The following is a 15,893-nucleotide window of genomic DNA, read 5'->3' on the forward strand; positions in this document are numbered from 1 at the left end:
CGTGGAGCCCGCTTCCCAGAAAAGTGCACAAACAACATCCTAGTCGCACCGGCGCGCAGGCGCCCACCGACCCCTGCAGCCGCCCTCGGCGCACTGTGGAGACGGGATTCATCCACACCACTCGGGACGCGCACGCGCGCGCGCCTGCCCCTCCGCGCGCCCCCTCCCCGGGCACCAGCGCCCCCGCGGCACCTGCGGCCCCCCCTCCCCGGGCACCTGCGCCCCACCTACGCTCCCCGGCCCCGCCCCTCACCCCTCCCGCCGCAGAGCCTGGCACCGCCGCGTCTTCCCACGCTCCGACGCGCCGTCGATGCGGGCGCGCGCACGCGGGCGGGGCGCCGGGAGCAGCGCCGCGGCGTCGGTGTCGGGCGCGCGCACGCCGGCGGGGCGGCGCACGGCAGCGGCGGCGGCGGCGGCGGCCATTTTTCCTCCCGGCAGCTGCTCCGGGTGCAAGTGCGGGGTCAGCGGCCCTGCCGGCGCTCGGGCTCGGCCGGAGCGGCGGGGAGGCGTGGATGAGGGGGGAGGTGGCCGAGGGCTGCCCCCAGTGTCGCCGCCCCTCCCCCCACAGGGCAGTCCGGGCGGCAGAGCGCCGGCGGGCGCGGGCTCGGGGTCACTTCCTGGCGCGGCCTCGTCCTCGCCGCTCCCCTCCCGCCGGGACCTCCCCCGGTCGCTGTCCCCGCCGGGGACCCTCCCCCGGCGCCCGCCCGCGCTCTCAGTGTCGGGCCCTCCCAGATGGGATAGGCTGTAAAGATGTTTAGTTTTGAAGGGGATTTCAAAACCAGGCCCAAGGTGTCCCTGGGAGGCGCGAGCCGGAAGGTAAGAGCGGCCTGCGTGCGGCAGTGCCGCGGGACTGGGCGGGGCCAGCCGCGGACTCCGGGCGGGACGGCGGGCTGGGGGCCGGCTTGGGTCCGGGAGGGGTCCAGCCCGGCGGAGGGACGCGCGAGGGGGCGGGCTGCGGGGTCACCTGCTCCTACGGCTCAAAGCGGGTCTGGAAGGAAAGCTGATGGGGAAAAAGGGCTTTGTGGACCGGAATCGCCCGGAAGCTGCAAGGATGCTGAGGGTGGACGGCCTTTTATACTTAGGTAGTGAAAAACTCTGGGCAAAGGACACAGTGTTTCTTTCAGAAATGAACTTTAGATACTTTATCACACTTGACTGATGGTGATTGCTTTTAGAGTACTACGTGGGGGTCTTGTCTGTTGTAGAAAGTAAGTAGAATGTATTTGTTCATGACAACAGTCTCTGAAGTTGAGGCGGAACTCGTCACCATAGGCCACGTGTTTGAATCCAAGGCCATGAAAGTCGTCCTTTACCAGCCTTTTGGAAACACTTCTGGAGAGACTCTAGCACTTTTTTTCTGTTACAGCTGGTCGTATGATTATTCTTAGGATAACAGTGTAGAATAAGGGCGTACAAACTAGTTACTGTGCTATCCTCTCTGATGACAGGCATATACTGATTCGGTGGAATTGCTGACAAGTAGTTCAGCGTCAGTGTTGCTTCATTTATTTGCTTGCTTTTTACCACTTCTCCACTGGATCCCTTCCCTGCCTGTTTTAGTTTTATCAGACTAAAAATAAAGTGGGGTCGCCCTTGCTTAGAGTGTTGGAAAAGTTCAAGTGAGTATAATTAGCAGATTGTTTACTAAATAATTTTCTAAAGTGTTCTTTCAGTGGTTCGTCTATTCTTCTGTGTTAGTGTATTCTGTATGTTACACTTAACGACGGGGTTGGCACATGACTGAGCAGATGCTCGAGTCCACGTACGAATATCCGCTTTAAATTGTACTATGGGGGTATGGGCATGATGGTTTCTGAGGGTCGAGGAGGGGAACCCAGCAGGGATTTGGGCAGGAAGTGTGCTGATAACTTACAAGCTTTGGGTTTTGCATGATGGTGATTGGTTGGAGGCTGCAGAACTAGGTGCTAGACTAGGTGCTGTGTAGGTGTCGTGCAGGGCTGGCGTGGGTCACATTCAGTGGCTTGGGTATTCATGAAAATTCCAAATGAGATCAAAGGACTTATGCCATTGGAAGAACCTCTGGGCCAGATCTAGTTTACAGGTGGGATAAAGAGCTGTTGAGTGACAGCACAGCCACGTAGCAAGCCGGGGGCAGGTCACCACCTTAGAATCCATGTCGCCTCACGTACGTAGGACTTTGTGACTTCTGTTACGGACAGGAGTGCCCTGGCGGGTCCTGCTAGGGTGTTGATCCTGTTTTCTCACCAAGTAACACATCTCTTCTTTAAGGAAAATGGTTATCTGTTGATCAGAATCTCAAGGAGAGATTGCACGTCTTGCTTTTCAGCTGTGCGAAACAGTTTTTTTCCCCTTTTTACCCCCCTTTTCATTGAGGTTTAGGGTCACAGACATTAAGTGTCTGTGTCTTAGGCCATGTCCCTTAGAAGCCTGAGGAGGAAATCCTTGTGCAGGTGAAATTGAGGAGGGAAGAGGAGAGGGCAGGGGACAAGGGGTTTTCTTGTTGGGGTTTATCTTTAGCCGGATCCCACCGACAACTCTGGAGTGTGGCTGGCATCACAGAGTTGTCCCGTCTTGAGGTGGGGGGGCTGGCATTTTGTATCCCCGTGTCATTTAGTCGTTGTCTGCAGGCTGCCCCTGGGGTGGGTGGGAGTGTAATTCTCCAGAGAGGGTGGCAGTAAGGAGCCCACCGCAGTCACTCTGCAGTGGCTGGGGGGTGGGTGCATTGGCCTGGTACCGGAATCTGGGCAGGGAATTAACTGTAGGTTCGGCTGGAAGGATTTTTACAGCCCACCACTCCCATCAAATAACATGCCCAGCATTCCAGAGGCCCCCATCTGCACCCTTCCATTCTAAGCCCTCCTACCCAAAGGTAACTACTATTCCGACCTTTATCACCACAGATCAGTTCTGCCTGTTGAACTTCTTGTGCGTAGAGGCCACCCTTTTTGGACTGGCCTCTGTGGCTCAGCATTTGGTCTGAGAGGTGGGGTCCATCGTCTTATTCTGGTTGCATCGTCTGAACGTACATAGCCCAGTTGATCCGTGTTTGTTGTATGTGCCTCTGGGTGGACACGTGCTCTCACGTGCTGCTCACACATTGCACGTGGGTTTAGCTCCAGTGCACTCTGCCTCGTTCTCAGCGTTTCAGTGGCTCCACTTCCTTGCCAACACTTAGCGTTGTCAGTCATTTTAATTTGGCAGTTCCGGGGGGTATGTAGTTTCATTGTAGTTTTAATTTTGTTTCCTAACAACTAATGATGTTGCGCACCCACATATGCTTATTTTCCTTAATTCTCTTTGGCTGCAACATAAGTCCTTTGCCTCATTTAAAAAACAAAACCTTAAAATGATCTTTCCCCCATGTCTTAAATTATTGTTTGAAATTTTCCCTTCTTAAGTTTAGTGGAAACTGAATAGTTGCTACTTTTTGGATAAATTCATCTTTCCCCCCCCCCAAAATTAAATGAATATTTAAAATGTTTATTTGTAAAGATTCTTTGAAGGATCTGAAACTTTGTAAGGAAAAGTTCATGCCCTCATTGTAATCTTGTTGGGGAGATAAGACTTACACAGTTAAGCATTAAATAACAATAGAGAGAGCAATTACCACATTCTGGGTTTTCCTTGGGCTGATTCAGGAAAGAATAGAGTTGGTTGGGGCTTAGTCTTGAAGGATGCGTGGAATTAGTGAGCTGGGAAGCAAGGGTATTCCAGGTGGGTGGAAGGGTATACATTGAGTAGGTATATACTGGATTGGGTAGGTATATACTAAGTCACATAGGTTTCCACTTTTTAATATTTCTGAAGTCAGGATACATGGTGGCATGATAGTCTATTGGCAGTATTTTTTTCTATTCTTGGTAGTGCATAGAAGAATATCTTAATGGTAATTTGATTACAAGTATAGAAATCCACTGTTATTAGCATCTTGCCTTAATGTGGTTCATTTGTTACATTGGTGAACCAATAGCAACACATTAAGATTCATTCTTTGTGTTGTGCTTTAAGTGGGTTTTGACAAATGTATAATGACATGTATCTGCCATTACAGCATCATAGAGAATAGTTTGTTGCCCTAAAAATCCACTGTGCTTTACCTATTCATCTTCTCCCTTATCCCTCACACACCGCCGCCCTCCTGCCCCCAATCTCTGGCCACCACTGATCTTTTTACGGTCTCCATAGTTTTGCCTTTCTAGAATGTCATGTAGTTGGAATCGTACGGTGTGTGGCCTCTTCAGATTTGCTTCTTTCACTTAGCAGCATACATTTAAGGTTCCTCCATGCCTTTTCATAGCTTGCTAGCTTGTTTTTTTATCCTATTTTTTATTAACAGACTATTTTTGTAGAGCAGTTTTAGTCTTAACAGAAAAAACTGATGGGAAAGTACAGAGAGTTCTCACTCCATCTTCCTAGCACATTGTTTTCTCTATTATATCCATCTTGCCATAATGTGGTACGTTTGTTACAATTGATAGACCAATATTGATACCTTATTATTAAGTCAGTTTATATCAGGGTTCAATCCAGGTGTTGTACATTCTGTGAGTTTTGATCTTTTGAGACTGGCTTCTTTAACTTAGGAATATGCTTTTAAGGTTGTTCCAGGTCTTTCCTGGCCTGATGGCTCTTCCCCCGGCCCCGGCCCCCCCCCCCCCCCCCCCCCCCCCCCCCCCCCCGCCACTCTAAATTGCTGAATACTGTTCCATTGTCTGGATGGGCCGCAGTTTCTTTGTCCCTTCACCTGCTGAAGGACATCTTGGTTGCTTCCAAGTTTTAGCAATTATGAATAGAGCTGCCATAAACATCCACGTGCAGGTTTTGTGTGTGGACATAGTTTTCAGCTCCTTTTTGTAAATACCAAGGAGCGCGATCATATGGTAAGGTTATGTTTAGTTTTGTAATTAACTGCCAAACTGTCTTCCAAAGTGGCTGCACTGTTTTGCGTTCCCACCAGCAATGAGAGTTCCTGTTGCTCCACATCCTCGCCAGCATTTGGTGTTGTCATTGTTTAAATTTTGGCCATTCCAATAGGTATGTAGTGGTATCTCATTGTTTTAAGTTGCATTTCCCTGTTGACATGTGATGTGGAGCTTCTTTTCACATGTGCTTATTTACCATCTGCGTATCTTTGTTAAGATGTCTGTTCAGGTCTTTATCCCATTTTTTAACTGGGTTGTTTGTTTTCTTACTGTTGAGTCTTAGCAGTTCCTTATACACATTTTCAATGTATTTGTATATATTTTGCAGATATAAACTCTTTTCAGAGAGGCCTTTTGCATATATCTTCTCCCAGTTTTGAGCTTGTCTTTTCATTCTCTTAGTCTTTTGCAGAGTAGAAGTTTTTAATTCTAACGAAGTCCAGTTTTACCAGTTTTTTTCTTTCATGAATTGTGCTTCTTATGTCGTATCTAAAGAGTCATTGCCAAACACAGTGTCACCTGGTTTTTCTCCTGTGTTAACTTCTAGTAGTATTACAGTTTTGTATTTTACATTTAGGTCTGTGATCCATTTTGGGTTAATTTTTGTGAAAGGTGTTAAGGTCTGTGTCTAGATTTATTTTTTCTTTCTCTTTTGGCCTGTGGATATCCAGTTGTTCCAACATATTTGTTGAAAAGCTGTCCTTTCTTCATTGAGTTGCCTTTGCTCCTTTGTCAAAAGATCAGTTGGCTGTATTTTTGTATGTCTGTTTCTTGCTATTCTGGTCCGTTCATCTATTTGTCTGTTCTGGATTGTTTTGTTTTGCTTTGTTTTTGCCAGTGCCATACTGTCTTGATTTCCGGAGCTTTATGGTAAGTCTCAAAGTCAGCTAGTGTCAGTCTTCCGACTTTGTTCACATTTTTCTTCAGCATTGTGTTGGCTTTTTTGGATCTTTTGCCTTTCCATATCAACCTTAGAGGCAGTTTGTTGATATTCACAAAATAACTTTTATATATATATGTGTGTGTATATATATATATTTTTTTAAGCCACTGTATTTTAGGTGTATTTGTTGCATTTGTTTTTATTGAAATATAGTTGATGGTACAATATTACGTAAGTTACAGGTGTACAATAGTAATTCACAGTTTTTAAAGGTCATACTCATAGTTGTTATTAAAATATTGGGTATGTTCTCTGTGTTGTACAAACTTATTGGGATTTTGATTGGGAATGTGTTGAATCTGTAGATCAAACAAGTTAGGGAGAATTGATCTTGACAGTATTGAGTCTTCCTATTCAACATGGAATGTCTCTCCATTTGTGCAGTTCTTTGATTTTATTCATCAGACTATTGTAATTTGCCTTATATAGACCGAAGTACTTCTTTTTCGGGGGGTGCTAATATAAACAATACTGTGTATTTAATTTCCAGTTCCAAGTGTTCATTGTTGGTTTACAGGAAGGCAGTTTTGTTTTGTATTTACCTTTTACCGATACCTCCCTACTTCCCTCACCCCTGTCCGCCCAGCCCCTGGCAGCTACTTTTTTACTCTCTTTTTTGACTTTGACTTGTTTTCGTTTTTTTTAATATTCCATGTATAAGTGACACCTACAGCATTTGTCTTTCTGTGGCTTATGTCACTTCGCTGAAGGCTCTCGAGGTCCATCCATATTTCTACACGTGGTAGAATTTCCTTCTCTCTCTTGGCTGAATAATATTCTGTTGTGTGAATGCACCACATCTTTATCTGTTCGTCTGTTTGATGACCACTTAGGTCTTCGTATCTTTATTATTTTGAATAATGCTGCAGTGAATATAGTGGTGCAGATATCTTTTCAATACCTGTTTTCATTTCTGTTGTATAGCTACCAAGAAGTGGGATTGCTAGACCATAAGGTAGTTCTATTTTTAATTTTTTGAGGAATCTTCATATTGTTTCCATAGTGGAAATGTTATTTATTTATTATTATTATTATTTTTTAAATTTCAAATTCCAGTTGTTCATTGATGGAATATGGAACAGCAATTGACTTTTGTATGTTAATCTTGTATCCTGCAGTGTTGCTATAATCACTTATTAGTTCCAGGAGTTTTTCGTTAATTCTTTGGGATTTTCTACAGAGACGATCATGTCATCTGTGACCAAAGACAGTTTTATTTCTTTCTTCCCAATCTGTATAGCTTTTGTTTCCTTTTCTTGCTTTATTGCATTAGCTAGAGCTAATGATGTCAAAAAGGGGTGGTAAGAGGAGATATCCTTGCTTTGTTCCTGATCTTAGTGGGAAAGTTTCTAGTTTTTCACCCTTAAGTATGATGGTAGCTGTAGGTATTTTGTGGTGGTTCTTTATCAAGTTGAGGAAGTTCCTATCTATTTCTAGTGTGTTGAGAATTTTTGTCGTGAATGGGTGTTGGGTTTCTTTAATTTACTTTTAATTTTTAAATTTTTATTTTCTTTTTCGGCCACACGGTGTGGCACGTGGGATCTTAGTTCCCCAACCAGGGATCGAACCTGTGCTCCCTGCGGTGGAAGCACGGAGCCCTAACCACTAGACTGCCAGGGAATTACCTGGGTGTTGGATTTTGTCAAATGCTTTTTACTGTGTGATCATATACTTTTCCTTAGTCTGTTGATGTGATGGATTACATCGAGTGTTTTTTGAATGCTGAACCAGCCCTGCATACCTAGCATAAATCCCACGTGGTTATGATGTATAATTATTTTTATACGTTGTTGCATTCAATTTGGTAGTATTTTGTTTAGGGATTTTTGCATCTGTGTTCCGGAGAGAGTCGCTTTTATTTCTCGTGGTGTCTTTTTCTGGGTTTTGTATTAGGGTACTGCTGGCCTCGCAGAATGAGTTTCACTGTAGAGCCTACCGAAACCAGCTACTGTAATTTTAATTTCCCCTTTCGGTAAGTCTAGAATACTCTTAGGATTGTAAGCACTCTGACTGGTTAGTTTTATGTAACTGCCCTCTATTGTGTAATTGGAGGTCTTACCTAAAATATCTTAACCTGAAGAAAAGTCCATGCTGTTCCGTTTTGAAGAGCTGGCAGTTGGTATACATGTTGTCATACGACTCTGTGTATGTTGCAGTGGAACATAAACTGTTTTTTACACGTCTGACATGAAGTCATATACATGTTGTCATACGACTCTGCGTATGTTGCAGTGGAACATAAACTGTTTTTTACATGTCTGACATGAAGTAAAGTAGAAACATTTTCCAAAATCAGATTTTAAGATTTACTGTCAGAACTGGTATCATTACCTTCCTGTTTTATCTAGCAGCCCCACATCTGTTCTCTTGAATATGATTTTCCATACTCTTCACATACGGGACCAGAACACTGTAGTTCTCTGTAGCATATAAGGTCAGGAATTCTTGATCTGGTTCCTAGGGAAACCAAGCAGAATGGAAGGGCTGAGACTTTGTCTAATTCTCTTTGGACTTCTAATCAGGGTCTAGGGTGAGGCAAGAAGGCACGTAGGGCACAAAATTTAAGGAGGCTCTGACTGGAGATGCATAGGTGCAGGTTGCTTAAGGTGGCACTCGGGTTCATGGCCCTGAGGTGAGTGCCTCCTTAAATTTTGTGCTCAGGCACCTACCTGGCTTGCCTTCCCTAGTCCTGTCTGGCTTTGCACACTCCAGCGTGTGCTGATTTTCTGGAGTTACAGTTAGTTGTCAACTAGGTCTCTTAGCTAAGGTAATAAACAGGTCACCTCATAGGACTGTAGAAGAGCCCTCAAAAGAGGTTATTGCAAAAGCAGTAAAGAGTTTTCCTCTGTCTCTTCCCCTTTTTTCTTATAACTTTAAAGAATGCGGGCATCTAGGAGTTTGGAAGTTAAGCATTTTATTCTTTGACCATGACCCTTATTTCATTCCGCTGTGTCCTTGTTCTCCGGCCGCGGCCTCGTCACGCCTTCTGTTGCCTATGGCGCTTGTGAGCGTGAAGGCAGGGGCAGGAGCTTCCTTCTGGCCGAGTGTCTCCGGAGCCCATCACCTTCAGTGGTGACCAAGTTACAGTTGGAGACGCCTGCTGGGGGGTGTGGGTGGCAGCGTAAATCAGCACAGCCTACCTGGGGGATGGTTTCACAGCACGCATCAGGAGTCGCCAACAGGTATGACCCCTCTAGATCCAGTAAGTCTACTTTTAGAAATTCATTTTAAGAAACTAATTTGACAGGTGCATGGGATAGATGCATGAGATAGAAAAGATGATGTTTGTGGCATTACTTGTAGTATTGAAAAATTCAAAACAATCTAAATGTCTAACAATAGGAAATTTGTTAAATGGTATAGCAGTGCGGTGGGGCACTATACAACTGTTTAAAGTGGTCATGATCTATATTTGTTACTATTTATCATTTATTGATGTCTACTCATTCTCTGTATTAAACTGTGTCATTGTTAGTGGAAATAAGTAGATTGCAAAACAGCAGTCTGCGTTTCAATTATGTTAGTCTGAACGGTCATGGTCTCTGCTTTGCCAGTGTCCTAATTCCCGATGAACAGACGTCGAGTTCTCTGCGCATCTAGTGGCTTAAGCAGCACGGTTTCGTCCTCTCACTCCGCTCTGTGGGGCAGGCATCCGACAGCAGCGTGCAGGGTGGTTCTGGCCTGGGGTCTCCGGGGGCTCAGGCATCGGAAGCCTTGCCCGGTGCTGGGGGAGCCACTGTGGGACCGGCTCATGCCTGTGCCTGGAGGCCAGTGATGGGTCCTGGCGGGAGTTGTCAGCTCCTGCCACTCGGACATCACCTTAGGGCTGCTTGAGCGTCCTCCTGACCTGGCAGCTGGCTTCCCCGGAGCCAGTGACGGAGAGCAGGGAGAACGAGGCAAAGCCTGTTACGAGGGAGTCCTGAAAGTCACACGTTGTCACTTTTGTCCTATTTTATTTGTCAATCCAGTCCACACTCAAGGTGAGAGGAATCAAACTCCACCAGTTTGGAAATGTAGCAAGGAAAGAAGTTGGTAAACTAGGAACAGCTTAGAAAACTGGTGAAATAGAGAACTGACTTAAAATTCCCTTCTCCCAGGTGAGGCTGCCTGACTGCGAGCTGGCCTTTCCTGTGAGCTGTTAAGCTCTTGCGTTCCTGCACGGTCTTACCTGAAATGTTATCTGTTAGGCAGTTTATTTGAGTTAAGCATCTTCCTCCAAAAAGCCTCAGAATCCTGAGAGGCTGCCATTTATTTGCAGCCATTTGAATTCACTTAGATCATTTACCTTTTTAATCCAACCACCCTTGGAGAAAAGGGGGGAATATACAGGGGAGTAAGTAATATGGGAATGAAAGTGTTTGGCTTGTCGCTTTGACAGCCATAGGGCAGGAGGTAGATGCATCAGGCCATTGGAGAGAGGGAGTGAAGTAGGAGAGCATCGAAGTAAATTTCTGGCCATCTGAGAGCTGCTCAGGGCGCCTTGTGCCGGAACGGAGGGAGGAAGCCTGTTTCCCTCCTTTTCCAGGGCCCCGGGCGGGCAGCATAATGTCAGCGCCCTCGGCTCTTGTGTGCTGGACTGCGCTTCTTAGCACTGCTTACAGGTGGAACGCTGTTGCCACCAGTTAGGAGGATCCGCACGGACAGAGGTGTCCACCCTGGAGAGGTGGCAGTCACCTACAGACTGCAGCTGGCTGGAGTGGGGGTGGGCCAAGAGAAGGCTGGGGAGATGGGCAGTCAGGGGCCAGGTCATAAAGGGGCACCTTGGGAGCCACTGACAGCTTTTGAAGCAGTGAAGTGACCCTGAGCAAACTCAGGTTTTAGAGGGACGATTGTGGGGCAGTGCAGGGGCTGGACACCAGGCGAGAGACAGGCAGCTGTAGTTGTGCAGAGGAGTAGTGAGGGCCTGAAGCAGGCAGCAGGAACTGAGTGGAGGGGTTCAGGGCTGTCGAGGAGCCAGAATTGATGAGCTCTGGGGGCAAGCATCACGTCAGGTGTCAGTCTGGGGTGACAGGAGTGGACAGTGACCCCATAATCCAACACGATGCTGAGTTCCTAGGGATGTGTTCAATGTAAAATGCTTGGGTTTGCTCAGTAGGCAGGTGGGGTGCTAGTCCGGAGCTTCAGGTAGCGACTGGGAGTCCGTGGGTCCATCAGTAGGTAACAGTTGAAGTTGTGAGATGCTCTGGAAAATGTTCTGCTGAGAAGACATGTGGGCTCAGGACAAAACTCCGAGGGACGCCAGCGTTTACAGAAACAGGAAGAGGGGCACGCGAGGGAGAGGTGCTGCTGGGACCAGTGCGTGGCCAGCCAGCAGGCGTGGCAGTGTGCGCAGACAGTAGTACTGACTGAGGCCGTGAGCAGAGCAGAGCTCATTAGAAAAGCAGGGCTTGTCGGAGGACCTCAGACCTTTTGTTCTGGTTTTGAGGTTTTATTTGCTATAGCTGTGACTGTATCCTGTGTACTGACCATAAGACATTTATATAAACTTTAGGTTATTCCAAAGCTGAGGATCCAATCGTTCAGTCTATTTTCTAAAATTAAAATTTCGTTTTCTTTTTAAAATTACCATGCATGTTCTTTGTATGAGCTGTGTATGATGAAGTATACATGTTCATCCTTTACTTTTGGACATTTAGGTTGTTTCTATTTTGTTGTGAACGACATCTTTATAGCCAATGATTATAATTATTTTTTAGGAAACATTGCAGAAAGAAGCTGAATTGCTTGGTCAGTGTGCACATAGGCTTCTCATATGTTTTGTTCTCTAGAAAAAATTATATCAATTTCCATTCCCTGGTCTTAGCAGTTAAGTGCTGCCTTAGCATCTGTGCAGTTGCAGGGAGCCTCCGAGGGCACTTTGTCTCCAGGGTGTTTCTGTTTTCTCTCCTTCTTTGTTAGTTACCTACACTGCACCCCTCAAGGTTTGTCCTCCTGCTTGTTGTATGCTCTCACCTCTTCTTGACTCCTTCTCTGTGAGGCGGAGGTGTGGCATCCCGTAGAGGAAGAAATCAGGGCTCAGAGATTCCAGATCATTTAGTGGAGCGTGTGAACCCTGGTCTGGGTGTTGGATGTTGTGTAGCCTGCGCGTCTTGTGTTGCTTCTCGCTTTGCTTAAGCTCTCCCTTAACTGCTTGGCAAGTTGAGGACCATGTCCTGCAGGCACTGAAAGGATGGCTTTAACAATGCTATGTCTTTCTGAATTAATTTTTCCTACGATATGCAGCTTTAGTGCTCTCTCTAACTTTTCTAGGAACATTAGTAAACTCCAGTGTGTTGGCAAGCAGCACAGTTCATAGCACATCTTTACTGTGAAAGGTGAAATGTAAAAAGTAAAATGTGGGCTTGAAAAAATGCTTCTCTTCCTAACCAGTTGTCTGCAACTTACTCAACTCTTCTGGGCTTCTCGTTTCCACATCTTGTAATGGGAAAGTCATAATTCTTGATAATGAGAAAGTTAGATTATCACTAATCTTCCTTGGTCTAATAACATTTCCATTTCTAATCTCCAGTCGGTGGCCTTTAAAAAAAGTTACCTTTTTTTTAATTGAAAAAGTTATAAAAACTGAGACTCTTCTAAAGGGCATATAATGAAGTCTTCCTCTCACTGAGACTCCAGACGTCCTCATTCTTACCAGTTCCTCAATCTTTTCAAAACTAGATTAAATATAAATAAACATGAGCCCCTAGCTTTTTAAATAATAGTGAGAGCTACTGTTCTCCTCAGCACTGTGTCTTAGTGACGATCCACACCAGCACCTTTAGATGTAGTTTCTCTTCATGGATGCATAATATTCCACTGAATGGTTTGTATCATAGAACCACTTTCCTATTGATAGATGTATATGTGCAGGTTGTTTCCAGGGTTTTGCTAGTAAAACACTGCCATAATTAATACACAGTTTTGGTGTAGGAAAAGAAGGTCTTTAAAAAAAAAGAAAAGAAGGTTTTTTGGAATTTATTGTAATGAGATATAAACGATTGCATTTTATTTTGGTACTTTATTATTATTTTAATAAATAAATTTATTTATTGGCTGTATTGGGTCTTCATTGCTGCGCATGGGCTTGCTCTAGTTGTGTTGAGCAGGAGCTGCTCTTCATGGTGGTGTGCGGGCTTCTCCTTGCGGTGGCTTCTCTTGTTGCAGAGCTCGGGCTCTAGGCACGTGGGCTTCAGTAGTTTTCTGGTAGCATCTTTGGGATTCTCTATGTATCGTATCATGTCATCTGCAAACAGCGACATCTTCTTTTCCAATTTAGATTCCTTTTATTTCCTTTTCTTATCTGATTGCTGTGGCTAAAGCTTCCAAAACTGTGTTGAATAAGAGTGGTGAGAGTGGGCAACCTTGTCTTGTTCCTGATCTTAGTGGAAATGCTTTCAGTTTTTCACCATTGAGGACGGTGTTGGCTGTGGGTTTGTCATATATGGCCTTTATTATTTTGAGGAAAGTTCCCTCTATGCCTACTTTCTGGAGGGTTTTATCATAAATGGGTGTTGAATTTTGTCGGAAGCTTTCTCTGCATCTATTGAGATGATCATATGGTTTTTCTCCTTCAATTTGTTAATATGGTATATCACATTGATTGATTTGTGTATATTGAAGAATCCTTGCATTCCTGGAATAAACCCCACTTGATCATGGTGTATGATCCTTTTAATGTGCTGTTGGATTCTGTTTGCTAGTATTTTGTTGAGGATTTTTGCATCTGTGTTCATCAGTGATATTGGCCTGTAGTTTTCTTTCTTTGTGAAATCCTTGTCTGGTTTTGGTATCAGGGTGATGGTGGCCTCGTAGAATGAGTTTGGGAGTGTTCCTCCCTCTGCTCTATTTTGGAAGAGTTTGAGAAGGATAGGTGTTAGCTCTTCTCTAAATGTTTGGTAGAATTCGCCTGTGAAGCCATCTGGTCCTGGGCTTTTGTTTGTTGGAAGATTTTTAATCACAGTTTGAATTTCAGTGCTTGTGATTGGTCTGTTCATATTTTCTATTTCTTCCTGATTCAGTCTTGGCAGGTTGTGCATTTCTAAGAATTTGTCCATTTCTTCCAGGTTGTCCATTTTATTGGCATAGAGTTGCTTGCAGTAATCTCTCATGATCGTTTGTATTTCTGCAGTGTCAGTTGTTACTTCTCCTTTGTCATTTCTGTTGATTTGAGTCTTCTCCCTTTTTTTTTCTTGATGAGTCTGGCTAATGCTTTATCAATTTTGTTTATCTTCTCAAAGAACAAAGGTTCTTTCTTACAGGTCTATAAAAGAAGGAAAAATCCACAGATCATAGGTTGTGCATTATTTACAAATAAAACGTTTGGTAACTTTTAACATTTTAATTAACTCAAAGTATTTTACTTGAATATTCTTCAAATTGTGTAAAACTATTAGTATTGTGTTAGTGCATGAGAGTGGGAAAATATACTAACTTGAAACAGATGTGAAACTGATTGTTCTATTTACATTGGTAAATGGAGTAAATTGCTAGTGGAAAATAATCCAAATATTTTGGAAACAAAGGAAATCTCACAGTTTTTAAAAAATCAAGGTATTAATAAACATGCTAAACTTATTTTTATAAGTGGTTAGCAGTCAATTTGAGCATTTGATTTTATGGAAATTGTCATGTTATGTACATTTACTTTGACCTATACTCAAATTTCTGACCATAAATTTTTTGATTCTGATGGTTAATGAAATGTAAACTACACGTGGCTTACTTTTTAAAAAACTTCATTTTGTTCCCACTAAATTCATTTGCATGAAGAAAGCATTTTCCTCCCTTTAAAAAACATCTTTGTTAATGGTATTTGTGAAGTTTGGCCATATTTAATTTTCAGAGTAGATAAGATAATGTGCCGAAGGCTCAAAGATCAAATAGAGAAGTTTGCTGTAATTTACTGTTGTTTACATATTGATGAATAGGGTTAGTGTCACAGCTGTGGAGGTGAGAGATTAGCATTGAAAGCAACAGGTTTGCTATAGGAACAATAGGTTTAGTCATTCCAAAAACAGTTGATTCAGTGTACTTTATGAAACTGGTATATAACTGGGCTGGGAAACCCTAACTTGTCTAGGCCTGTAGACTCTAAAAGGTAAAAGCTATTTTCAATTATAATGAATTGAAACCAAAAATTTGTTAAGAATGAAAATCTAAATGTGCCTTTTACTGGTACCCTGTTGCTCCCTTCCTCCCAGCCACTTAATTAATGACTTATTCTTGGCTTTGTTGAGCTGGTTTTAAAAACTTACATTCTGGAGTAGCTTCGTTGGTATCTTATTCTAAAAAAGTGAGAAAGTATTACACGTACTTGGATAATAATTCAAGCAGTAGAAAATAAAGATTCAAATAAAATGAACATCTCCCTGCCTTTCACCCCACTGCTCACTCCCCCAGTCCCTGATCCTTGTAATGAGTCTGTGTTCCCAGGTGCTTCCCTGTCCTCTCAGAGCTGTTTTCCGCGCATGGAATCACTGAGATGTGCACTCTTCTCTTGTTTGAACACACGCTAGAGCGCGTTGAATAGACTGCTGTGCTTCTCCCTCCAGCACTACGTCTGGGCATAGTTCCAGATCAGTACAAATAGATCTACTGCATTTTTCAAAAAGCCGTGTATGGGCTTCCCTGGTGGAGTAGTGGTTAAGAACCTGCCTGCCAACGCAGGGGATATGGGTTCGAGCCCTGGTCCAGGAAGATCCCACATAGTGCAGAGCAACTAAGCCCGTGCACCACAACTACTGAGCCTGCGCTCTAGAGCCCACGTGCCACAACTACTGAAACCCATGTGCCACAACTACTGAGCCCATGTGCCACAACTACTGAAGCCCTTGCGCCTAGAGCCCGTGCTCCACAACAAGAGAAGCCACCGCAGTAAGAAGCCCATGCACTGCAACCAAGAGTAGCTCCCACTCGCTGCAACTAGAGAAAGCCCGCGTGCAGCAACAAAGACCCAGTGCAGCCAAAAATAAATAAATTAAATAAATTTAAAAAAAAAAGCTATGTACAATACTCCATGTAATGAGGGTTCTGTTAAGTTATTTAGCTGTCATGTATTTTAATGGCCA

At 44.2% G+C, this 15,893-nt stretch overlaps 1 protein-coding gene across 2 annotated transcripts in view; it reads left to right on the forward strand.

The window, feature by feature from the left end:
- Positions 1-401: 401 nt before the first annotated feature.
- The window catches only part of UBE3C (ubiquitin protein ligase E3C), a 114,029-nt gene continuing 98,537 nt past the window's right edge, over positions 402-15,893 (forward strand). For both annotated transcript variants that reach the window (XM_060021200.1, XM_060021201.1), the window contains exon 1: positions 402-816. In XM_060021200.1, coding sequence (XP_059877183.1) covers positions 751-816 — 66 coding nt within the window. In that variant the 5' untranslated portion in view covers positions 402-750. The remainder of the gene's footprint in view (positions 817-15,893) is intronic.

Source organism: Delphinus delphis, chromosome 9, assembly GCF_949987515.2.
Source record: "Delphinus delphis chromosome 9, mDelDel1.2, whole genome shotgun sequence".
Classification (NCBI taxonomy): Eukaryota; Metazoa; Chordata; class Mammalia; order Artiodactyla; family Delphinidae; genus Delphinus; species Delphinus delphis.